Source organism: Erinaceus europaeus, chromosome 5 (genome assembly GCF_950295315.1).
Source record: "Erinaceus europaeus chromosome 5, mEriEur2.1, whole genome shotgun sequence".
Lineage (NCBI taxonomy): Eukaryota > Metazoa > Chordata > Mammalia > Eulipotyphla > Erinaceidae > Erinaceus > Erinaceus europaeus.
The window spans coordinates 10,481,124-10,507,435 of NC_080166.1; the positions used below are offsets into that span (position 1 = coordinate 10,481,124).

Consider the following 26,312-nt stretch of genomic DNA (forward strand, 5'->3'; position numbering starts at 1 on the left):
CAAAGATTTTTATGGGGTGCGGAAGGTGGGAGGTCTGTCTTCTGTAAATGCTTCTCCACTGGACATAAAAGCTATACTCACCTTGTTCTTTTTCTCTGATCAGTTCTGTAGTTATTATGTTTATCTTCACCTCAGAACAAAACCCCTCAGTTATTTCATCAACACATGGGTTTATTTGGATACAACAAAGAGGCAATTTGGAAAGTGCAGTCTGACTATGAGACATCTGCATTTTTTCCATAGATGTCTTCATCAACTTAAATGGTTTTAGAATGGCTATTGTAACCAGATACTTCTTTGGGGGAAATTGGGGAGTTTTATGAGTGTGATGGCTTCTCTTTAGTTGGTTTATGATGTTTGTCATTGGCTGAGCTGCTTGCCAGGAGAAAAGGAAACTCAGTTTTCCTGGTAGGGTGTTTGTCTTGTGTAAAATTCCTCTTTTGCCATGTGACTGGCACATTGAAATGCCTTAAAGTGTACATATCACCCAAGATGCATGTTATTTTGACTTTAAAAATGTTATCTGCTTTAGAAATGGATGATGGGCCTACTCGAAGAGATCCTTTCATGAGAAGTGGATTCCCTTCTGGGAGGAGTTTGGGAACCAGAGGTATTTATCTTTGTCTTAATCTCTTCAGCGTCGAATAGTGGAATGTATAGAGTTTGTGGTGTTTTGGCGCAGAGATACATCTGGTTAACTCAGTGTGCGGTAGACTCAGAGTGTTGGGATTATGAGTTGAGTTGACCCTTTTTTTGGGGCGTCATTTTGAATAGTAGAAAATAGTTCAATTGATTAGATAGACTGATTAATGTTAATTGCTTATAGAATTCCATTTTAAAAATGGTTGAAATCTTTTCTTGATAGTCTTCTTGTTTAGAATTTACAAAAGTCTAAAATAAATTTATCTTTGTGGTTCTGATTTGTTTTTTTGTTTTTGTAAATGTAGGTGAAATTTACTGAGATATAGTTGACATATAGCATTTTATTAGTAGTTTTAGATATACAGCATGGTTTAATATTTGGTAGATATTATGTAATGTGAGATAAGGGTAATGCATTGCAGATAAAACCAAGAGGGCTAATGGGTTGGTGGTTGAGGAGGTAAAAGGGAGTAGTGCAGGTTCATAGCTTTAAGCAAAGTGATAGTCTTCATTTCAGTTTCAAGAGTGGACATGATGCAAATAATCACTCTGTTGCTTATGGGTCACTACAGTGAGTCTAGTCAGGGCAGCTTCTCAGTGTGCTTATAATCATTGATTTCCAAAATTGCCATGGGGAAGCTAAAAACTTGGGAGATTAAAGTAAGAAACTTTCTGAAGGAAAGGCAGTTTGGGAAGCAATTCTGTCAGCCCACTTGTGTAACTGGTTATCTTCCCATGCTGGGTTTCTTTTTCTTTCTTTCTTTCTTTTTTTTTTTTTGTAACTTTTAGAACAAATGACACATGATTTAGCAGTTAATGATAATAGCAAAATATCTTTCTCTAGTTTACTTTTAGATTTTGTGTCAAAATTTGAAAATATTCTGTCTAGTTTCATATTAGCAGTCAAATATTCTAGTACTTAAAGTCAAACTTACATAAAACTCTATGTATAGTTTTTTAATTTTATGGAGTGCCATAGCTAGGGTTAATCAGTATCACTAAATATACTTGGTACATATGTTTGAATTTATTAGATATGATTTGAAAAACTTGCTATTTCTTTTTTTGGTTTTATTTTAATATTCATTTATTTTATTTTAATGACATAGATCGAGAGAGAAACACACACACACACACACACACACACACACTAGAGCACTGCTTTGCTCTGGCTTGTGGTACTCCTAGGAAATCAAAACTTTGCTATTTCTCAGTATTATTATTTATTGGAAACTAAAGGTTGGTGTGTAGTATTTAATTTAATGCATCGAAAGCTTAAGGTTTGTTGTTTTTTTTTTTTAGATACAAGTAAATTGAGAGGGAAAGAGCAGATAAAGAGGGAGAGAAAAAGAGACACTTGCAGTACTGCTTCACCACTTGTGAAGCTTCCTCTTGAAAGTTGGAACCAGGGGTTTGAACTGAGGCCCCTCTGCATTATAATATGCACTCTCTACCAGATGAATTACCACCTGGCCCCTTAATTTCTTGTTTAGATAAGATGAACACAGTTGTCAACTTTGTATTTTGATACTCTTCCTGCTACTAGTATGAATCATTTATTCTTACACATGTTATTCCTTAAAACTACATATTAAATTACATTACTTAATGCTTTTGGCCTTGTAATTTTACTAAAAGGTTCAGTTGTGAATTTTGTTTACTCTTACTAACACTGGAAATAAGGGCAGAGGTTGAAGTACACATTAAACTTCTGTTCTAAACTCTGTTGAATGCTGATACCTTGAAAAGTTATTCCCTGTTACACATTAATCCTGGGAATTTATAGACCCATCGCTGTGATTCCTTCTTTTTATGATTCACTTAACATTTTAATTCTGGTATTTGATATGTTTTCAAAACTTGCTCAGCTAGTACTTTTATTGAGGGTGTCTCTTAGTTCTTTAAATCATCATACTGATTAGTTTTTCTTATTTGCTGAAGTTCTGTATGGCTTAGCTTTTTAAAACATACATTTTCTAAGAAATTAATGAAAGCATCAGCCGTTGCTCATACATGATTCTGTATGTGTCTTAAGAGTTTCACAGTTCCTTAGGGTATTATACAGAGAGCTCAGACAGTAGTTGTTCATACATGATTCTGCACGTGGCTTTAAGAGTTCCATAACTCTTTATTTTAATTTTTGTCTCTATTTATTGAACAGAGACAGCCAGGAATCAAGTGGGAAGGGGGTGGTAGAGATGGGAGAGAGACATCTGCAGCCCTGCTTCACCACTCGCAAAGCTTTCCCCCTGCAGGTGGGGACTCGGGACTTGAACCCGGTTCTTGCACACTGTAACATGTGCGCTCAATCAGGTGCGCCACCACCTGGCCCCAAGAGTTCCTTAACTCTCTATTAGAATGTTACAGAATGTGGAGTTGTACCCTCTTCTATGGTTTTGTCAGTGTTTCCTTTATAAATAAAAATTTTAAAAAGAATGTTACAGAGAGATGAAAGTATAAATTACGAGGATCACAAGTTAGTGCTTTAACTTTTTTCAGTGATAAAGTGTCAATTTCTACCTTTTTATAATCTTTTTTTTCCTTTAGATAACCATGTTTATTGGCATAGTATCTCCTCTGTCCTCAGATGTCTTAATCTAGCGTCAGAGGAATACGTGGAAATAGTAAAATGAGATGCAGGTACAGGTGTAGAAAGTGTTCTGTGAGAATGTGGAGGAAGGATTGATGATGGGTAGGAGACTGAGGATTTGTACAGACACATTGGCCTTTGAACTGAACTTTTGAAGAGTAAAAAATTTTGATAGGAAAAGTAGGAACTCAGGGAATGCCTTGCTAAAGGAACGGCATGTAGGAAGGCACGGGGTATTAGAGGTTAGCAGTGTGGAATTTGGAAGGTTTTTTGATGTGAACAATGGTAGATATTATGTAATGTGAGATAAGGGTAATGCATTGCAGATAAAACCAAGAGGGCTAATGGGTTGGTGGTTGAGGAGGTAAAAGGGAGTAGTGCAGGTTCATAGCTTTAAGCAAAGTGATAGTCTTCATTTCAGTTTCAAGAGTGGACATGATGCAAATAATCACTCTGTTAAGATGAGGTTCCATTGAATTTCTTGATTAAGATCAGTAATAAAATGCCTAGTAGAAAGCTGTATATGCCATTTTTTTGGTTTCACCTTGGCATTGTACTTTAATAGCTTTAAAAAATAAATTGTTGGTGTAATACGTATATTTAATATATTTTATTTATTTTTCAATGAGGGATACAGAGAGAAAGAGAATCTGAGCAGTGCTCTGGTTAAATTTTTTTTTAAAAAGTATAAACTCTTGTATTTTTTCTGTATTCTTAAGTTGTTTCAAAGATTCATGTAATTGCTAGTTATTTCTTTTTTAGTGGAACTTGGGCTCTGGGTTGCTTCCTTTCTTTTGTCAGATAGAAAAGAGAGAGGGAGAGACATCACAGCACTGGAGTTTATTCCAGTGCTATTACACCTCTAGATGGTGTCAGGACGCGAACCTGGGCAACACGTGGTAGGTAAGGCACGCACCCCGCCCTCTGAGATAGCTCTTTGATTCCCCCTAGCTGTTTTTGCATGTTATTAATATTTATTTATTTATTTACTTATTTTGGACAGAAACAGAGAAATTGAGAGGGAAGGTGGAGAGAGAAAGTGCAACATGGCTTAACTACTTCTGAAGCTTCCCTCTTGTAAGCGAGGAGCGAAGGTTGAGCCTGGGTCCTTGTGCACTCTGCCAGGTGCAACACTGCCCGGCCCTCATTTTTAGTTAAAATTTTTGTCTAGTATTTTCCCAGAGCTTTGTATATCTTCACTCTAAACAACATACTTAAGTGCCATGTGAGTTAACCCTCTTGATTTTTTTTCTTTTTTCAGATGCTGGCGAGTCTAATAAAAGGGAGGCTACATCCACAATGGGTGGCTTTGGAGTTGGGAAGGGTTTTGGCAACAGAGGTAACTGCTTATATCTTACTATAAACATTTGAGGGGTTAGGCAACTAGCTTGTCCAGTAGAGCACTCGCTCCACAGTGCCTGAGGGCCTGTGTCAAGTCCACTGCCACCACATGGAAGCAGCATGCATAGGGCAAGTGTCACAGATGATGATTCAGTGCTGTGGTATGTCTCTTCTCTCAGGTTTTTCTCTCCCTCTCACTCTCTACCTGGAAAAAAGAAAGAAGAGGGGCCGGGTGGTGGCACACCTGGTTGATCACACATGTTACAATGCACAAGAACCCAGGTTCGAGTCCCTGGTCCCCACCTACGGGGGAAAGCTTCACAAGTGGTGAAGCAGGGCTGCAGGTGTCTTTCTCCTTCTCTGTCTCCCCCTTTCCTCTCGATTTCTGGCTGCCTCTACCCAATAAACAAATAAAAATAATAAAATTTAAAAAAAGAAAAAAGAAGAGAAAGAAAAAGAAAAAAATTCACCTGGAATATTAAAATTATATAGGGCCATAACCCTACGCTTAAGATCCTGGCAGTGAAAAAGAGAAAACAGTAATAAACATTGAGTGATAAAAAAATGTTCTGTTCTGTGAATTAAAATAATGCGATGAAATAAAAATGAAAAGATAAGCCATAATCTGAGAGAAAAAAAAATCTGAACTTGTGAAATGGCTCACTTGGATAAGTATATTGCTTTTGTCATGTGTAAGACCCAGATTCCAGTCCTGACCCCACTATTGAAAGAAGCTTTAGTGCTGTAGCCGGTCTCTTTTTCTCTCAGTCTCTCTCTCCCTTTCCCTCTGTAAAAAATTGAAAGGGATGTGCTAAAATATACAAGGAACTATTATTTATTTTTAGATTGTATTTAGTAGCATATGAAAGATAGAACCAGGGTATCACTTGGGCACATGGGCTACGGTTAGTTGAGCTCTTAACTCGACTTCCAAATCCAGTGCCCTGCTTTAGTGTACCACATCCTAGGCCTCTGCAAAGAACTCAAACAGGCAAAAACCCCAAACTTGAATGGTCCCCTAAGTCTTCCAGTCTTTGGGTTATAATTTGCATTTGTATTCCTAGAGGGTGTATCTTTCCCAAGTTTATGAGGACCACAGAGAAGTGCTTTCACTGTCCTGCTCATAGTTTGGAGCAGTTTATGTTGCTTTAGGTGTGTTATTTCATTTAGCTTTTGATTTTATTTATTTTTTATATTTATTTTCCCTTTTGTTGCCATTGTTTTTTATTGTTGTAGTAGTAAATTGTTGTTGTTATTGATGCCATCATTGTTAGATAGGACAGAGAGAAATGGAGAGAAGAGGGGAAGACAGGGAAGGGGAGAGAAAGATAGACACCTGCAGACCTGATTCACCACCTGTGAAGCGACTCCCCTGCAGGTGGGGAGCCGGGGGCTTGAACCAGGATCCTTTAGCTTTTGATTTTAATAGCTACACTACTTGCAGAATTCTTTCAAGTTGACTTGTCCTGATGGTGAACTCTTATTTTCTTTTTAACACAACTTTCTCATCCTCCCAAATGTGAGATTCATCATCTTATATTTCCAAAGATGACTGTGAGTCTTCATATAAAGTCAAGGAAAGAACCAGTTTTATGGTGGTGCTGGGGATTGAATTTGGGACTTCAGAGCCTCAGGCATGAGAGTCTTTTTGCATAACCATTATGCTATCTATCCCTGCCCTGAAATTAAATTTTTTTTCTCCTTAAATATCTATAAAAGCTGGCCATATAGAGTAGTGGGTTTATCTTGTAGGCATCAAGCCCCGGGGATAACCATGTGACACACACACACACACACACACACACACACACACACACACACACACTTCTTTTCTGAGAAAACTTCAAAGATAGAAAACATTTAAATAAAATAGCATGAACTTATGTTTTGTGATAATTTTTATATGGATTATTTTGATTTTGAAATTATATATCAAAATTATATATCAAATAAGGGACAAACCTTATTTTATATTTCATGTAGGGTTTTCAAATAGCAAGTTTGAAGAAGGTGATAGCTCCGGTTTCTGGAGAGGTAAGTAAGTCCAATGTGCTTTTCTGATGATTTTTGAAATTTTAAAGTCAGGAGTATATATGTTAAAGAAAATTTACCTGAAGCTGGTTTCAGCCTTCAGTAAGAATTCAGGTACCATATTTTGGTGAGGGACACATTTTCTTTATTATTTGTATTTTCATATAATTAGTAGGTTGTAACTAATCTTGGGATTGTTTTTAGTTTTGTTCATGCTCGATGTACTTATAAAAATTAAGTCTTTTTAAAAATAATTTTTATGTGGTATTAGGTAATGGGTTTGGTCTGCATATGTTTGATTCTGAGGAATAGCTTTTTTGGGCCCAGCTTTTTTTCATTGTTTTTATTTAGAGAGAAAGAATGAAGGAGAGTGGAGAAAGAGAGAGACACACAGAGTGAGGAGAGACACCTCAGTATTGTCCCATCCATGGAGCTTCCCCAGTGCGGTGTATGGTGTTTCCATGTGGTGCTGGTGCTCAGACTACATGCATAGTAAGACTCACACTGTACTAGGGGAGCTGTCTCCTAACCTAGTTTTTTATTTTGAAGTAAAGAACTACAGAAGCTGCAAAATTAGAGAGTATTCCCTTTCCTAGTTCACCTAATGTTTTGTACCTGTCACTTGGTTTCTTCTAATGTTGTTAGCCTGTACTAATTGCCAGTGATCCAACAACTTTTTCTTAGGGAAATAAATTTGCCATAAGTAAGCCTTCTTTCTTTTTATCAGGTTACAAACTAATTTATCAGTTTTAAAAATTCTGTATAAAGCACTGTGTTAGCTGTCATCATCATTTAAGCTAGCATTCTTTTCAAAATTCACCCTAACATTAACTCCCCCTCCAAGAAATTGTCTTCATGTTAGAAGGCTCTTTAGAACTATTTTTTAGTTTGCTGACCTCAGCTCAACTAGGAGTCTTCAACAGGAACTTTGGGCCATTGTTTATAGTAAAACAGTAACATTTGCTAATGTTTGGAGGATAATCTGGCATGCTCAGGGTGGCATAGCCACAGACAACAATTGTTAATGTTTTGGTTGATATTTTGCACAGGGATATAACTGATAGCGTCTAAGGTCTTTAGATACTTGATATCATCCCTGATAAATTTCTCATATATTGAAGCAATTACAGAAGCTAAAACTCCCACCTTCTGTACTCCATAAAGAATTTTGGTCCATATTCCCAGAGTGGGGAGAATTGTTAAAGGAAGATGACCAGAGGGCTCAGAATTCCAATTCTATCAGGACTGGGAGAGAGAAGAGGAAAAAAGGAAGGACATTTGGAAGTAGTAATAGATGTAGGTGTGACTTAGGAAGAAAAGGCAGGATCATAGAAAATGAGCAAATACGTATAATTATAGATAGTTATAGAAATAATAGTCAACCCGTATCTGTGACCTTAGGTGAACTACTGCCATTTCCAGTGGAGTGAATGGGGACACAGAAATCTGGTGGTGGAAACAGTGTAGAATAACACTCCTGTTACATCATAATTTTGTAAATCAGCATTATATAACTAATAAAAATAATAAATATTAAACATTTTAAATATTAAATAGCAGTGACATATATACATATATAATTTGAAACTCTTTATTACCCAGATGTGTCTTTGTTGAAATTTTCTAGAAACTTTAGAAGTTATTACTAAAAGTTAATAACTTGCAGTTTTTCGATTTTTCAATTTGGAGACATTAACCATTTCTTGCTACCTTTATATATTTGCAAATAGATGCCTGAGGGCTTGGGGAATTTATTTTTCAGCTTTGGGTTTATACACAAGTATGTATGAGTGAGTTCACTGCTTTGAGGCTGATTTTTTTCAATCAGAGAGAGGAAAAGACCCCAGCACAACGTTCTTCAGAGAAGTGAAACTCCTCTGTGGTGCCTGGACTTGGATCTGGCATCACACTTGGCAAAGCATGCAACCTCCCCAGTGAAATACTGTTTGGCCCAGACTTTATTTTTAAACTACTCTCTAGATCTAAATTTTAGGCAGGCAGCATTTAGTATAGTGATACTCATGCTGCTAGTACTTAGAAATATTGATGTTTCTTGATAATGTTATGAAAAACAAAAGCTGAAATGTCCCCAAATTCTTTAATTAGGATGAATGAGGAAAAGCCTTTGTGTGAAAATACTGAGCTGGGGAGATGCATAATGGTTATATGAGTGACTCTCATGCCTGAGGCTCTTGAGAGCCACAGTTCAGTCCCCAGCACTACTATGAACTAGAGCTGATGATTCTCTAGTCATCATAAAATTAAAAAAGAGAAAATACTGATCTCAGGTTTACTAAAGTCAAAGAGAAACCATAACATTATAGACATAATAAGCATGTATTTCTAGAGCTCTGTGGAGTATATTTGAGACCTACTTTACTACATAGTAATTTAGATTCTCCTGAAACCATTTTTTAATCAAATTGACATTTATGAAGTTGATTTTTGACCTGTGCATAGTATTAGAACTTAGCAAATAAAAATTTAGTTCTGTGCTTAAGATTTAATTTCAAGATTTATATATAAATATTAGAATGCATCTGATTTATATGAGCAACACCTTCATATTTTTGCTAAATTACTTTAATATTTAGAATGTTCACATTTTAACTTTAGAAAATATTTTATTAGTTTTTCTTAAGATAATGCTGTTATTTAGATTTACAGTTTTAAAGTTAATTATTTAGATGTTATTCACATGTTAAATTTTTATTTAAGAGTCTAATAATGATTGTGAAGATAACCAGACACGGAGCAGAGGGTTTTCCAAGAGAGGCGGTAAGGACCATGTTTTGGAATAATTTGTTTTTTAGAAACTAAACTGAGAAAACTGATCTGAAAGACCTGAAAGAAAGAAAAACTGTGTTTATAACATTTGAATTTGGAGGTTTTTTTTGAAAGGCTGATTTACTTATTAATGAAAGATAAAGGGGAGAAAGAGAATCAGAATATCAGTCTGGCACATGAGGCAAGGATCAAATTCCAGACAAGTCCAACACTTTGTCCATTGGTCCATCTCATGGCCACTCTGGCATATGTTTTATGCTACTAGTACTTGTGTGAATATTTAGGAGGTATCTCTCTCCTTTCTAGTATCACTGGAGTTTTTTTTTTTTTTTTTCTTTAGTATCTTTAGAATGTGTTGTGAAGGCAGAAGAGGGATTGTGTAAATATGGACATATAGTTGAATTGGATGCCCATGTTTCTGAATAAGGTCTTTGGGGATAGAGGAGTAGGAAGAAATAGTGGGTCAATTTTTATTTAAATCTAGCAGTGCTTTTATATTCTGCTAATTCTGGCTCCAGTTGAAGTGTAGGTCAAGTAATGTCATAGTCATCATGCTGAGTTCTTGATTACTCAGTTATTACATAAAGACTTAGAGACATAGAACTTGTACACACCAGTATCTGTATTACTTTTGAGGTATCTTTTTCCCTTCCTAGTGTAGCTGGAACTTACTTCATAGCCTTCTTTTCTTTTTTTAAAAATTTTTTAATATTTATTTATTTATTTTCCCCTTTGTTGCCCTTGTTGTTTAACATTGTTGTGGTTATTGATGTCATTGTTGTTGCATAGGACAGAGACAAATGGAAGAGAGGAGGGGAAAATAGAGAGGGGGAGAGAAAGACACCTGCAGAACTGCTTCACCACTTGTGGGGGCTCGAACCGGGATCCTTAAGCTGGCCATTGTGCTTCATTCCACGTGCGCTTAACCCGCTACGCTACTGCCTGACTCCCTAGGATAGCCTTCTTAGGGATAAAATTTGGGAAGGAGTTGGGAAATGAGGGTTATCTATACGGTGTATCTCTTTCTTCCTTCCTTCTTTCCTTCTTCCCTCCCTTCCTTCCCTCCTTCCTTCCTTCCTTCCTTCCTTCCTTCCTTCCTTCCTTCCTTCCTTGGTTTCAGGGTTATCGCTGGGGTTTGGTGCTGGCGCTATGAATTCACTGCTCTTGGTAGCCGTTTTTTCCATTTTATTTGATGGGACAGAGAGAAATTGAGAGGGAAAGGGAAGATATAGAGGGAGAGAGCGAGATAGACACCTGCAGACCTGAAAACCTATGTCACTGCTTGTGAAGTGACCCCACCAGTAGGTGGGGAGCTGGGGGCTGGAATCAGGATCCTTGCACAGGTCCCTGTACTTTGCACTATGTGCGCTTTACTCGGCGTGTCACCACCTAGCCTCCTATGGTGCATCTATTTATGATGATTTCAATGGTCATGTAATTATGGGGGTGGAATTGAGCCAAAAAACAACAAAACAGGCTCTCTTTCAGTATTGTTATCTTTCTCCTTTAGCAAACTTGTAATTAAAAATTTTTTATTTTGATAGGACAGAGAGAAATTGGGGGGGGGGAGTAGATGATAAAGAGGGAGAGAAAAAGAGATACCTGCAGCACTGCTTCACGACTTGTGAAGCTTTTCCCTTGCATATGGGGACTGAGGGCTTGAACCCAGGCCTTTGTGCAAGATGATGTGTGGCCACACTGGGAAATAGTGTTTTTTTTTTTTTTGAGGCACTCTTGATTGCTGTAGATAGGTCAAGCAAAGGTAGGAAGTTTACACATAGTGGTCACTCACTAACTATGTATGTGTAAATATATCTAAGTTAATACTGAACTATGACATGATATAATGTCAGACCAGTACATATATCATAAATATGTTGCCCAATGATTTTTCACTGATTGAACACAATTGTGTATAGATCAAGAACCCTACACTCTTCAGTACTTCAGTTTTAAAGACTTCGTTATTACTATCACCCTACAGTCCCTTTCATGCTCATTGTTTGTTCACTAACAACCCCTCATCCTGTTTAGATCAATTCATCTGTTTTTGAACCATACAGTATGCACTCTTTTTGTCAATCTGGATTTTACTTAATGTATTTGTGAAATTTGTATCACTGGTTACAGTAACAGATCATTTCTATATGACATTCTCCTTTTTCCTTTTTCTTATGGATACAGACAGGCAGAGAGAAAGTGAAAGATCCAGCACTGAAATTTCCTTGGAAATGGTAGGGTCTGAACTTGAACTTGGGTTGCACATATGGCAAAACAGCACATTGTCCCAAGTGAGCCATTTCACCAACACCCATATGGTGTTCTTTTCTTCTACCGTATTGGTATTCCAGTTCTGGACTATTTTGAAGCATGTGCGCTCAACCAGGTGTGCCACAGCTGAGCCCATGGACTGTTTTGATATGACTGCTCTGAACATTCTAGTGCGTTTCTTTTGGTGTCATTGGTATATATTCAGAAGTAGAATTGATAGACAATAGACTATATATGTGTTGTAGCTTTGATAGCTATTTTCAAAACCGATCTACTAAGATACATTTCCACATCCTAACTAGTACTTGTTATGTTCCTTTTCTTCTGATTTTTTTGCTGGGTGCTGTCCATTGTTTCACTTCTTTTTTTTTTTTTTAATTTATTTCTTTATTGGGGAATTAATGTTTTACATTCAACAGTAAATACAATAGTTTGTACATGCATAATATTCCCCAGTTTCCCATTTAACAACCCCCACTATGTCATTTATCATCCTTCATGGACCTGTATTCTCCCCACCCACCCCAGAGTCTTTTACTTGGGTGCAATATGCCAATTCCATTTCAGGTTTTACTTGTGTTTTCTTTTCTGATCTTGTTTTTCAACTTCTGCCTGAGAGTGAGATCATCCCATATTCATCTTTCTGTTTCTGACTTATTTCACTCAACATGATTTTTTCAAGGTCCATCCAAGATCGGCTGAAAACGGTGAAGTCACCATTTTTTACAGCTGAGTAGTATTCCATTGTGTATATATACCACAACTTGCTCAGCCACTCATCTGTTGTTGGACACCTGGGTTGCTTCCAGGTTTTGGCTATTACAAATTGTGCTGCCAAGAACATATGTGTACACAGATCTTTTTGGAAGGATGTATTGAGTTCCTTAGGATATATCCCCAGGAGAGGGATTGCAGGGTCATACGGTAGGTCCATTTCTAGCCTTCTGAGAGTTTTCCAGACTGTTCTCCACAGAGGTTGGATCAATTGACATTCCCACCAGCAGTGCAGGAGGGTTCCTTTGACCCCACACCCTCTCCAGCATTTGCTGCTGTTACCTTTTCTGATGTATGACATTCTCACAGGAGTGAAGTGATATCTCATTGTTGTCTTTATTTGCATTTATCTGACAATCAGAGACTTGGAGCATTTTTTCATGTGTTTCTCGGCCTTTCGGATCTCTTCTGTGGTGAATATTCTGTCCAAGTCCTCCCCCCATTTTTGGATGGGGTTATTTGTTATCTTGTTGTTGAGTCTGGCAAGCTCTTTATATTATGTTGGTTATTAAACTCTTATCTGATGTATGACATGTAAAGATCTTCTCCCATTCTGTGAGGGGTCTCTTGGTTTGGGTAGTGGTTTCTTTTGCTGTGAAGAAGCTTTTTAATTTGATGTAGTCCCATAGGTTTATACTTGCCTTAGTCTTCCTTGTAATTGGATTCGTTTCATTGAAAATGTCTTTAAAATTTATGTGGAAAAGAGTTCTGCCAGTATTTTCCTTTAAGTATTTGATAGTTTCTGGTCTAACATCCAAGTCCTTGATCCACTTGGAATTTACTTTTGTATTTGGTGAAATACAGAGGTTCAGTTTCATTCTTCTGCATGTTTTCAACCCATTGTTTCCAACACCATTTGTTGAAGAAACTCTGCTTTCCCCATGTAATAGTCTGGGCCCCGTTGTCAAAGATTAGATGTCCATAGGTGTGGGGCCTCATTTCTGGGCTCTCAATTCTATTCCACTGGTCAGTGTGTCTGTTCGTGTTCCAGTACCAAGCAGTTTTGATGACAATGGCCCTATAATACAGTTTGAGATCTGGGAGTGTGATGCCTCCAGTTCTGTTCTTTTTTCTCAAGACTGTTTTGGCAATTCTAGGTCTTTTCTGGTTCCAGATAAACATTTGTAGCATTTGTTCTATTCTCCTAAAAAATGTGCTTGGGATCTTGATGGGGATAGCATTAAATTTGTAGATGGCTCTGGGTAATATATTCATTTTGATGATGTTAATTCTTCCAACCCATGAACATGGAATATCTTTGTGTCTTTTTCAATTTCCTTGAGTAGTGACTCATAATTTTCAGTATACAAGTCTTTCACTTCTTTGGTTAGGTTTACTTCTAGATATTTTATTGTTTTTGTTACTATAGTAAAAGGAATTGATTTCTGGATTTCAAATTCTTCTAACTTAGTGTTTGCATAGAGGTATGCCACTGACTTTTGAATGTTAATTTTGTAGCCTGACACCTTACTGTATTGCCTGATGATTTCCAAAAGCTTCTTGCTGGATTCCTTAGGTTTTTCCATGTATACTATCATGTCATCTGCAAATAAGGAGAGTTTGACTTCTTCTCTTCTAATCTGTATCCCTTGAATTCCTTGCTCCTGCCTGATTGCTATGGCAAGAACTTCCAACACTATGTTGAATAGTAATGGTGATAGTGGGCAGTCCTGTCTAGTACCTGATCTGAGTGGAAATGCTTCCAGTTTTTCACCATTGAGTATGATGTTGGCTGTAGGTTTGCTATATATAGACTCCACTATCTTCAGGAATTTTCCATCTATTCCCATTTTTTGTAGTGTTTTGATCATAAAGGGATGTTGTATTTTGTCAAGGGCTTTCTCTGCATCTATTGATATGACCATGTGGTTTTTGGTCTTGCTTTTGTTGATGTGGTGGATCACATTGATTGATTTACGTATATTAAACCAACCTTGCATGCCTGGGATAAACCCCACTTGGTCATGATGAACAGTCTTTTTGATATACTGCTGTATCTGGTTGGCTAGAATTTTGTTCAATATTTTGCATCTATGTTCATCAGAGATATTGGTCTGTAGTTTTCTTTTTTGGTTGTGTCCCTGTCTGCTTTTGGTATCAGGGTGATGTTGGCTTCATAGAAGCTGGCAGGGAGTATTCCAGTGTCTTCAATCTTCTGGAAGACTTTTAAAAGTAGAGGTATTAGTTCTTCTTTGAAGGTTTATTTGTAAAACCATCTGGTCCAGGACTTTTATTTTTGGGGAGATTTTTGATAACTGTTTCAATTTCATTAGCTGTGATGGGCCTGTTCATGCTATCCACTTCCTCTTTACTTAGTTTTGGAAGTTGGTAGGTATCTAGGAAATTGTCCATTTCTTCCAGGTTCTCTAGCTTGGTGGCATATAGTTGTTCATAGAAGCCTCGCATGATATGTTGAATTTCTGCGGTGTCTGTTGTGATATCTCCTCTTTCATTTACTATCCGATTTATTTGGGTCTTCTCCCTTTTTTGTTTTGTGAGTCTGGCTAAAGGTTTGTAGATTTTGTTTACTCTTTTGAAGAACCAACATTTACTTTCGTTGATCTTTTGTATGGTTTTCCTATTCTCAATGTTATTTATTTCTGCCCTAACCTTAGTGATTTCTGTCCTTCTTGTTGCTTTAGGGTTCCTTTGTTGTTCTTCTTCTATGTCTTTAAGATGTGCAATCAGGCTGTTTATTTGTGCTTTTTCTTGTTTCCTAGTGTGTGCTTGTATAGCTATGAACTTCCCTCTTAGGACTGCTTTAGCTGTGTCCCAAATATTTTGATAGCTTGTGTCTTCATTTTCATTGAACTCTCAAAACATTTTGATTTCTTCCTTGATTTCCTCTTTGACCCAGAAGTTGTTAAGAAGTGTACTGTTGAGCTTCCACATTTTGGCACTGTTACTAATCTTTTGTTGATTGTTAAGTGTTAGTTTAATTCCACTGTGGTCTGAGAAGATGCTTGGGATGATTTCAATCCTCTTGAATTGGCTGATGCTGTCTTTGTGGCCTAATATATGGTCTATCCTTGAGAATTACCCATGTGGATTTTAGTAAAATGTGTATTCCAGTTTCTTGGGATGAATGACTCTGAAAATGTCCAATCGTTCTAGTTTATCTGTCTCTTCATTTAGCTCCCTTAATGTCTTTACTGATTTTCTGCCTGGATGATCTGTCAAGTTGTGAGAGTGGGGTGTTGAAGTCCCCTACTATGATTGTGTTACTGTTAATATATTGCTGTAGCTCTTTCAGTAGAAGTTTGATGTATTTAGATGGCTTCTCATTGGGTGCATAGATGTTAATAATTGTTAAGTCCTCTTGATTGACTGATCCTCTGAGCATTAAGTAGTGTCCACTCCTATCTTTTTTAATCTTATCTATTTTAAAGTCTATCATGTCAGATATGAGAATAGCTGTTCCTGCCCTTTTTTGTGGGCCATTGGCTTGTATGATAGTTTTCCATCCTTTCACTTTAAGTCTGTGTTTGTCTTGTTGAGTTAGGTGGGTTTCCTGTAGACAGCATATTGTTGGGTTGTGTTTTCTGATCCATCTTCCTACTCTGTGTCTTTTAATAGGTGAATTCAGGCCATTGACATTTATTGATATCAAAGATTGAAGATATTTTAACGCTATTCTTGTAGAGTTTTGATATATGTCCTATTTGTGGTGGTCTGATTGTTTATAGAAGACCTTTCAGAACTTTTTTCAGGGCAGGCTTGGTGATGGTTGCTTCCTTCAACTGTTGCTTGTCTGAGAAGATTTTGATGCCTCCATCTAGTCTGAATGACAGTCTAGCAGGATATAGTATTCTTGGTTGAAAGCCTTTCTCATTGAGCACTCGATAGATATCTTGCCATTCTCTTCTGGCCTGTAGTGTTTGTATGGAGAAGTCTGCTGCTAATCTTACTGGTTTTCCTTTGTAGGTGACTCTGTTTTTCTCTTGCAGCCTTGAGGATCCTTTCTTTATCCTTATTCCTTTCCATTCTAAGTATGACATGTCTTGGTGTCTTTAGGTCTGGGTTAATTCTGTTTGGGACCCTCTGGGCTTCTTGAATTTTTATGTCTTTGATGTTGTCTAGACTAGAGAAGTTTTCAGCTACTATGGCCTGGAAAATGCTTTCTTCCTCCCCTTCTCTCTTCCTCTGTTATGCCAATAATGCGTATATTGTTTCTTTTGAAGTCATCCCATAGGACTCTGTTGTTGTTTTCAGCATCTCTTAATCTCTTTTTGAGATCTCTTACTTCTTTTTTAGTTGTTTCTAATTCATCCTCAATCTTGCTAATTCTGTTTTCAGCCGCATAGATTCTATTCTCTCTGCCCTCTACTGTTTCTGGAGTTCATCTATTTTGTTGCCCTGCTCTGATACTGTTTTAGCTTGTTCAGCTAGTTGCATTCTTAGCTCAGTGATCTCAGCTTTCAGCTCTCTAATAACCATGAGATAATTAGTATTTTCTTCCATATTCTCATTTGTTGTTCCTGCATTTCTGATTACAATTTTTTCAAATTCTTTACTCACTCCTGTTATTATTTCCTTAGCTAATGTTTGGATGTTGAACTTGTTATTTTGTGCTTCACCCTCTGGAGGACTTTTAGCTGGACTCTTGTCCTGGTTCGAGTCTCCAATATTTTTTCTTGTTGTTTTAACCATTTTATATATTATGTTATGAGTTCTCTTTATCAGTACTTTTCAAATTATTGATCACTATTGCTTGGATTGACTTGTGTCTAAGTAAGTTAATTAAAGGGTTCACAGTGGTGGAAGTTAACAGTTATTTAAATCCTGAGTTGGAGCTCAGTGGTTTAAAAGCCTCTTTCTTTTTATTTTTATTAAACTATCAATAGGCTTCTTAGCTTAATCACTGACTCCTGACCAAGAGATAAAGCAGGGTGTGGCAGAGATAATCCAGTGGTTATGCAAAGAGACTTTCACAGCCCCTCAGCTATGTCACCGAGGTATAGGTCTTCTCCTGAGTTTCCTGGTTAGATCTCTGTCCCCTGGTGTCCCTTCCTGTCGCTCCTCCAGATTCTGAGGGTAGTAGCAATGAAGACTCAGAGTTGCACTTGGTGAGTCTCTGGGGAGTCCTCTCCTCTCTTCAGCTGTCCCCTTGTTGGTGGAGCAGACTGGAGGTGGTGTCTCAACTGATAAACTGCTGAACTGTTAGCAGTCACTTAATCTCTCCTTAGGCCCCTCTCTCCTCTCCGTCACCAGCCACACGTGTTTGTACTCACGGGTAATTTACTGGGTTCCTGTGGTCATTCTAGTCCTGTCTTGTTTCGGTCCTGGGTGGTCTCCTTTGGTATTCCTAGTTGATCCGGGAGAGGAGAGGAGAGTAGAGGAGAGGAGAGAAAGCGATCTGCTGCTCGTAGCTCCGCCTCCGGAAGTCTAATCGAGGGAGCACAAATCTTTATTTGCGCAGGCACCTCAGAGTTGGGTGCGAGAGTAATAGGTTGGGCCCCGTGGAGGTAGCGAAAATGGCCACCCCACGCAGTAACCTTTCCTGCGTCTTAAGCACCGAAGTGAAGCGCTGGCAAGAGAGATGAAGCGCTGGCAAGAGAGCCCATTGTTTCACTTCTTTGGTAAACTAATGAAATGTACAGTAATTGATATGTTTGTGGTATTTGGATATATTTTTAAAAAAAATTTGTTTATAAAATGGAAACATTGACAAGACCATAGGATAAAAGGGGTACAATTGCACACAGTTCCTTCCACCAGAACTCCATATCCCATCCCCTCCCCTGATAGCTTTCCTATTCTTTTAACCCTGTATGGACGACCCTGGGTCGTTATGGGATGCAGAACTGGTGGAACATCTGGCTTCTGTAATTGCTTCCCCACTGAACATGGGTGTTGACAGGTGGATCCATACTCCTAGTCTGCCTCTCTCTTTCCCTAGTGGGGCGGGGCTCTGGGGAACTGGGTCACATTGGTGGGGTCGTCTGCCCAGGGAAGTCTGGTTGGCATGTTAGCATCTGGCACCTGGTGACTGAAAAAAGAGTTAACATAGGATATCATCTTTTGTATAATGCCCATTCAAGTCTTTTGCTTACTTTATTGTTGAATTTATCTATCTATCTATCTACTTATTTCTGGTGGGTGAGATAGAGAGAGAGAGAGGTCTGAACTTGAAGCTGCCTCAGGCATGATGGCTTTTGGGCAGAACCATACATACCAGGCCAGCCATCTTCGAGTTTATGTTTACCTTTTTATTTTTAAATTGTTTAAAACTTAAAATTTTCAAGAATAAAACACGATTCCTAAAGACATTTATATTGGGATTCTATTTTTAAGGGAAAAAAGTTTAATAACAATAGTATTTTCCAGTCTTTATATAAGAGAGACTCAACAAGACTGAGCAACCTGCCCATATGGTTATAGACACCATCACACATAATTTATTTTAGATCAAGGGCATTGGGAAGGAGACAAGGAAAGCAAGGGAGATTGTCAGGGAGTACAGAAACAAAGGCATTCATTTGAAAGTTCTACTTTCTCTTAGAAAATAGTGTAGGTGTTACTCAACTTACTGTTCTTAAGGTAGATGCCCTTGTGAGAATTCTTCCTTTATATATGTAAGTGTTTTTCTAAGATAGCTTTCAGAGTCAGTGTCACAACTTCAGGATAATTTAGAAGTTGATTTGTTGTTATTCCATAGTTTTTCAGCCCTGAAAATTTATCAGTCTAGTTGCCAGTTATGTCCAGTTCCTAGAATTACTCATGCAGGTCAGTCTCCCCCAAATTAAAAAAAAATTAATTACCTTATTTATTTTTTGGATAGAGGCAGCTAGAAATCGAGAGGGAAAGGGGTGGTGATACAGACGGAGAGAGACAGATACTTTCAGCACTGCTTCACCACTTGTGAAGCTTTCCCCCTGCAGGTGGGGCCCAAGGGCTCGAACCTGTGTCCTTGTGCCACTATAACGTGTGCTCAAGCAGGTGCTCCACCACCCAGCCTCCAGTCCCAAAATCAAGCCTATATTATGTTCATAGTAGAATTTCTATGGGAGCAAAAGGTTGAGGACTGAAGCAAGCCAAAAACCCAGTTGGGAGTTCTAGAAATGACCAGTGGAGATTTCTAGGTGTTGACACACCTTTAAATGACAAGTTCTCTTGGACTTTGGTGTCTCCAATGTCATCTGATATTTAGAAAACATCAGTAGTGCCAAGGTCTGCCTTTATGATTTCATTGAAGTTTTTATCAAGTTCTCCATTGCCAATTTGTATGATATCAAAAAAGGATAGCAAGATACCATATTTCAAAGGAGAAAAGCTGGAAGAAATGTGAGATATAAAAATTCAGGATCCAGTCTACTATATAGGCAGAAAGCAAAATTTCAAAAATAAAAAAGGATTTGACTGATGTCACCAAATGATGGCCAGTGAAGCATAGTTTCTCTCCACTTGATTTTCTGCCAAGTAATCTTAGTAAAATTAATTTATCTATTATAGAGAAAATACTCTTACTTGGCTTTATATAAACAAATATTACTATGAGAAATAATAGCACTGGGGCTGGGTGGTGCCACACCTGGTTGAGCGCACATGTATGCACAAGGACCCAGGTTCAAGCCCCTGGTCCTCACCTGCAGGGGGAAAGCTTTATGAGAGGTGAAGCAGGCCTACAGGTGTCTCTGTCTCTCTCCCTCTTCTATAACCCCCTTTCCTCCGATTTCTGGCTGTCTCTATCAAATAAATGAATAAAAATAAAAACATAATAGTACTTTCTAAAACTTACCATTTTTTGTTGCTTTAGGAAGAGAAAAGCAAATATTTCAGTTTTTCTTAAAATAAAATAGAACTTACCAAATGGCTAAAGATCATAGAGTCTATTCTATAAAGAAAGAAAAGGAAGGAAAATACCTTAGATCTGGGAAAAGCAAAGCAGTGTTTCAAACAAAAAGTCACAGCAAATTATATTTGCCCTTAATCATTCATTCAATCCCTTGTAGACAGGTCTCAGTATCTTGTTATACTGGGTGAAGGATTGTAGGTTTGCATCTTATATATACTTTAAACTTACATGTTTTGTATATTTTTGCTTAACTGATTTTTGAATTAATCTTGTTCTTCTTTAGGTGAGATCAAACTAGAACTATTTCTACTGATTTTTTGATACTCAGTTGAATTTTAAATGTTTTGTTTATAACAGGAAATCAGACTTTAAATGTATGTATGTGCTTTGAATAAGGTGCTATTGTCTGTAGCGAACAAATGTAAGCCTAGGATTTATATGGTCCTCCTGTGGAATGTGGAGATCCAGTTAATGGTACAATTGTAGCAATTTTCAGTGTTTTTTAAGTGACACATTTTCCTTTTAATCTTTTTTGTTTGCATATCCATAGAAACTATGGAATTTTAAAAATCATAGCCAAATCTACTTAGATTGGTAAATGTATAGACCAAATGTGGTCTTTCATAGTAGGTAACTTTTTTAAGTCTTAAAATATTTAAGTCATTGAAATAAGCAAGGCTTAAATTAAATGTGGCCACTATGACCCCAAGATTTCTTTGTTGTTGTTTTGTGTTCTTGTGTTTGTGTTTTAACATTATAGGCTATCAAGATGGAAATGATTCTGAAGCTTCAGGGTCATCCAGAAGAGGTGGAAGAGGTAGTTTCCGAGGTTGCCATGCAGGATTTGGTCTAGGAAGTCCAAGTTAGTAGTGGATTGCAAATTTATTGTGTTGTTTGTTAAGAAGGAAATGACTTATTTTAAAAAAATACACAAGGTTGTTTTGAGATTAGTTTAGCACTGTGACTGGTACATATTTTCCTATATTGTATATTATATTTTATTGCATACTGGTCAAGTTGGAATATATTGATCTTTGAAGTTTGTGTGACTCAGTTCTGTAATGCTACATGTTGTTGAAAATATTTTAGAGCCTTGGTAATGATCATATATCATGTAGATGGTCTGCTTTATGTCTCTGTCTCCTCCAACATACCATCTTTTACTAATGCGACATAGCTTGCCATAATTTACTCTTGCCATCTTTCCTTGAATCTTATTAGGTATTTTGGATTCTATGTTTCTTTTAATATTGGAGGGTAGGTTAGGGTTTTTGCTACCCTTTAGAACTAGTGAACCATGATTTACTTTCTTCTTATCTATCAATCAATTTGAGATATAGATTGTATTTTTTAATTGGAGGAAGAAAATGAAGTTTGTGTTGATCTCAAAGAATTGTGAGAACATGAAATAAATTAAAGCTAAAAAATAAATTTGTAATAATGCTTTGATATAGGTACTGCAGATGAGTGAATTACTACTTTAAAAATGGTTAGAAAGTTGAAGCATTGTTTTAGGACTTATAAGGTTAAATTTGTCAACAGTGGGAGCAAGGGTAACTATTTGGAAATACTTAGTAAAGTAATGTCACGTGTAGTTTCTCCAACAGAAATTGCTGCTGCTCTCAGGTTACTTGGCTTTTACTTATACCATATTTTGGTATATTGTTGGCCCAAACTACTTTTATAAATACATTCTTAAGGAAGTAATTTGTAATTAAAGGAAAAAAATCTTTGAGAAATTCATTGCATATTTAGAAAATTAATTTTGATATTTGTTAAATTTAAACTATTTTACTGTATATATCTTTGGATACCACAAGTTGTTTTTTATCTTTGCTGCATAATTTAAAAACGTCTTAGAAGCAGTGTAAGCTAATTTTATTTTCTACTGATCTAGGTAATGAGTATGAACAAGATGAGGGGACACAGCGTTCTGGTGGCCTCTTTGGTTCTAGAAGACCAGCATTAAGTGACACAGGTGAGAAATATATTTTGCTGATGAATATTAATCATTAACATAAGCTATTAGAGAGCTCCAGGATTAGTAACACATACTTAAATACACTAAGTTGAGTTATGATTTTCTCTGCCTTTAAATCTGAAGGCAAAGAATACGTGGACATTTTGCTACCTTTAAAAACTAGTGAACCGTAATTTCTTTCTTTCTTATCTACCAGTCAATTTGAGATATAGATTATTTTGTTTTAATTGGAGGAAGAAAATGAAGTTTGTGTTGATCTCAAAGAAAGAATTTTGAGGAGAACATGAAATAACACAGTTATTGATGAGAAGGGTTCAAATGTAGATAAACTGATGGAATATTATTCAGCCTTCAAAAGTAATGAGTTATCAGTGATGGAACCTTAAATGCAAATGACTAAATGAAAGCAGCCAATCTGAAAAGAGCACATACAGAATAGTTTAACATAAGTGACAGTCAGGAAAAAACAAAAACAATGTGGCAAGTGTAAAAAGATCAGTATTGAGGGAGACAGGAATAAATGGTGCTTGAAGTATTTTCAGGAAGTGAAAGCACCTTGTATATTACAGTGATGGAGGAGTAACCCCATCACACGTTTGTTGAAACCCATCTAGTGTGCAGTAGCAAGGGTGAACCCCAATGCAAGCTTGGACTTCAGGTGATGATGTTGTGTTAGTGTATGGTCATCACTTACACTTAGGGACACTGTTGGGGGTTGTTTGATAATAAGTGAAAATATGTGGAGTTGGTGACATGAGTTATATGGGAAAACCTGTTTTTTCAGTTTTGCTGAGCAGGTAGGATTGCTCTAAAAATGAAGTCTTACAAATCTAAGTGTTCAAATGAGAAAAATATTTAAGTCTAGAATTGAGAGACTTGGAATCTTGAGTCCCAAAGACTCAGTGTTTGAGTATTTATATGCTTAAGAGAAGGAGCTTTATCCTCTCCAAATATTCTATGAAATCCTATTTCACAGGTAATGGTGACACTTATCCAAGCAGAGGTGGTGGTGCAAGTGGGCGAGGTGAGTTTCCTGTTTTGTCTATAAGCAGTTAAATCTACTACAATCCAAATTTGGTTTAAAGAGTATGAAATTTGCACAGCCTGTTGAAGAGAATTCGTACTCGGCAGTACAGTCATTCCAGTATAGGGGTTATGCACCTTAGGTATGTTTTTAAACACATGAGTAAGGATGCTCATCAGAACTTCATTTGTAATTAAAATAAGAAAATCACATAAAATCCATATATTTAATAAAAATATAAAATGGGGTATTATACAAAAATTGGATTATGTATAGCTCGTTATTAAAACAATGTTTTTTTTTCTTAGATTTTTAAAAACTTTGATTGGCTTACTTGATTTGGTATGGAGAACAATGAAAGTTTAGTATATATGATCTTGTAATAAAATGTTTTCCAGTGCCTGTAGAGATGTCTCACTGTGTAGGACATGTGCACTGCTTTGCCTGTGGCCTGGGCCAAAGTCCTGGCATTGCACGGGAATGTAATGACGTGCGCGTGCTCTGATAGCGCGTTTTTCTGTCTGAATAAAAGCGTCAGCCGGAGAGCAGTGACACTGCACATACTGCAGGCCCCCAGACCACAAAAAGAATTCAGATTTAAAATAATTGTCATATAAAAGTTGAAAATGTTTTCCAGATTAGTAAGTCAATAAAATGATCAGTATTAGTTTGAGAGCACTCAAATCCAGAAGTACCTTGAACTACTTAACTTCCCCAGCTCCTTCCAGTCAATACAATCCATATTCTGATGGGCTGTATTACCTTAGAGTGCTATAATGTCTGATTAATTGTTTAGAAATGAGTTTATAATGAAGAGTTAACTATATTCACTGCTATTTGAATTATGAGTCCTTACAAGGGCGACCCTTCCCTGGGAATTTGGGTTGAAGGGGTCTCACCATCTTAACTGGTAAGATGGGTTCACTGTGCCCAAACTGTACAATATTGTGGTTTATGCTGAGTAGTTGTGTTTCTTCTGGGGATGGAATTCTGCTGTGTGTTACACAGAAGGTGCCAGCATTAGCCCTTAATAAAGACCTTCGTGCTTTTGTGCTCTAGTGAGTTGCTTAGAAAACATTTCTAGTGAATCATCATTAACTTATCGCAGAGGGAAGTAAGCACGTTCTGTGTGGTAGTGGTGGGAGAAAACTCTTAGAAGCTCATATCTGGTTTCTTCTGGAAGGTCCTCCAGGGATTTTTCCCTTGGTTGATTTTGCTTGCTTTCCTATTACTGTAATGAGTTATAGTCATGGTTCAAGAAGATTCTGAAACCTAGAGAATCATTGAAGCTGGCAGTAGTATTTGGAACATGGCAACAGAGGTGGGTATTCAGATTCCTTTTAGAAATACATTTTTTGTGGGCTGGGTGGTGGCACACCTGGTTAAGTTCATATATGATCATGCAGAGGACCTGGGTTCCAGCCCCCTGTCCCCACCTGCAGGGTAAAGCCTCATGAGTGGTGAGGCAGTACTGCAGTTGTCTTTTTTTTCCTTTTCTATCTCTCCATCCCTCTAAATTTCTCTGTTCTATCAAATAAAATATGTTTTTTTAAAAATACATTACATTTTTTATTATCTTTATTTATTGAATAGAAATAACCAGAAGTTGAGGGGGAAGGGGGTGATAGAGACAAGAGAAACACCTGCAGCCCTGCACCACTCGCAAAGCTACTCCCTGCAGGTGGGCCTTGGGGGCTCGAACCTGGGTTCTTGCACATTGTAATGCATGTGCTCAACCAGGTGCGCCATCATCCAGCCCCCCAAGAAATATATTTCTTTACTTAGGAATTAGGAAGAAAAAGTAGAAACTTAAAATCGGTAATGTATAACAATCTCATCTTCATATTTTGCATACTAAGTAAACTTAAAATAAAAATTTCATCAGCCATAGTTGTCTCAAGTATCACTTGCATAAAGGAACTTTACAGATGTCTGTTGGAGGGCTGTGGAGATAACATAATGGTGATGCAAAAAAACTTTCTTGCCTGAGGTTCTTGAGATCCCAGATTCAATCCTCAGAATTATTGCTGAAAGGTAGCGCTGAGTAGTGTTCTGGTTGGTCGGTCTCTCTCTCTCCCCCGCATCCCCTTCTCTCTCTCTCTCTCTCTCTCTCTCTCTCTCTCTCCCTCTAAATAAATTAAAATAAAAGGTAGAACTTCTTTGAAAACAAGGAATGAAAATAAAGGATGTACAGTTTTGTGTCTTGATTGTCATTGTACTTTTTGTTAATAGGTGGTTACAAAGGCTTGAATGAAGAAGTAGTAACTGGTTCTGGAAAGAGTAAGTTTCTTTTAAATAAAATATTGTATTTTTATAGTGAAAAATCTTTTTCCTTTGATCTTTTAAAAACATCTCTTGGTTCATTTTCAGATTCTTGGAAGTCAGAAGCTGAAGGAGGAGAAAGTGGTGACACCCAAGGTATCTTAATTTTTTTTGTGTGTGTGATCATGTGAATGAATGAATGTTGCATTTTAATAAAAACACAAACTATCTTAAACAGAATAGGGCAGGGGAGACAGCATACTGGTTATGCAAACAGACTCTCATCCTGAGGCTCCGAAGTCCCAGGTTCAATCCCCCTGCACCACCTTAAGCCAGAGCTGAGCAGTGCTCTGGTGTTTCTCTCTGTGTGTCTCTCTTCATCTCTCTCAAAAATAAAATTAATAAAAAATTTAAAAAAACAATAAACTTATTTGCAGTGAGCACTGTAATGATAAACAGCGGGAAAGTTTTACAATATTTCAAATGTGATTTTGTCAGCTTTTATTTATGCTCCTCTTAATGATCTTCTAGTCCTTGTAATGTAAATTCTTGTTTTTTATTTGATTTCCAAGGACCAAAAGTGACCTACATACCACCTCCTCCTCCTGAGGATGAGGACTCCATCTTTGCACATTATCAGACAGGCATAAACTTTGACAAATATGATACTATTCTTGTAGAAGTATCTGGACATGATGCACCACCAGCAATTTTGGTCAGTGTAATAACTGCTTCTGTATTGACTGTTTAAACTTTGGTTTTTAAAATACATAGTACATTTCTTTACATTAAAATAAAAGAGAAGAAACTGGTT

At 37.2% G+C, this 26,312-nt stretch overlaps 1 protein-coding gene across 7 annotated transcripts in view; it reads left to right on the forward strand.

Annotated features, from left to right (window-relative positions):
• DDX4 (DEAD-box helicase 4) overlaps positions 1–26,312 on the forward strand; it is a 61,454-nt gene that overhangs the window by 13,262 nt on the left and 21,880 nt on the right. For 2 of the 7 annotated variants that reach the window (XM_060191051.1, XM_016186323.2), the window contains exons 4-13: positions 533–610; positions 4,494–4,571; positions 6,557–6,607; positions 9,323–9,382; positions 20,992–21,093; positions 22,129–22,209; positions 23,189–23,236; positions 25,469–25,516; positions 25,607–25,654; positions 26,071–26,213. In XM_060191051.1, the coding sequence (XP_060047034.1) occupies positions 533–610; positions 4,494–4,571; positions 6,557–6,607; positions 9,323–9,382; positions 20,992–21,093; positions 22,129–22,209; positions 23,189–23,236; positions 25,469–25,516; positions 25,607–25,654; positions 26,071–26,213 (737 nt within the window). The remainder of the gene's footprint in view (positions 1–532; positions 611–4,493; positions 4,572–6,556; positions 6,608–9,322; positions 9,383–20,991; positions 21,094–22,128; positions 22,210–23,188; positions 23,237–25,468; positions 25,517–25,606; positions 25,655–26,070; positions 26,214–26,312) is intronic. The other 5 variants (XM_016186324.2, XM_060191053.1, XM_060191054.1 and 2 more) reach the window with 5 other exon arrangements.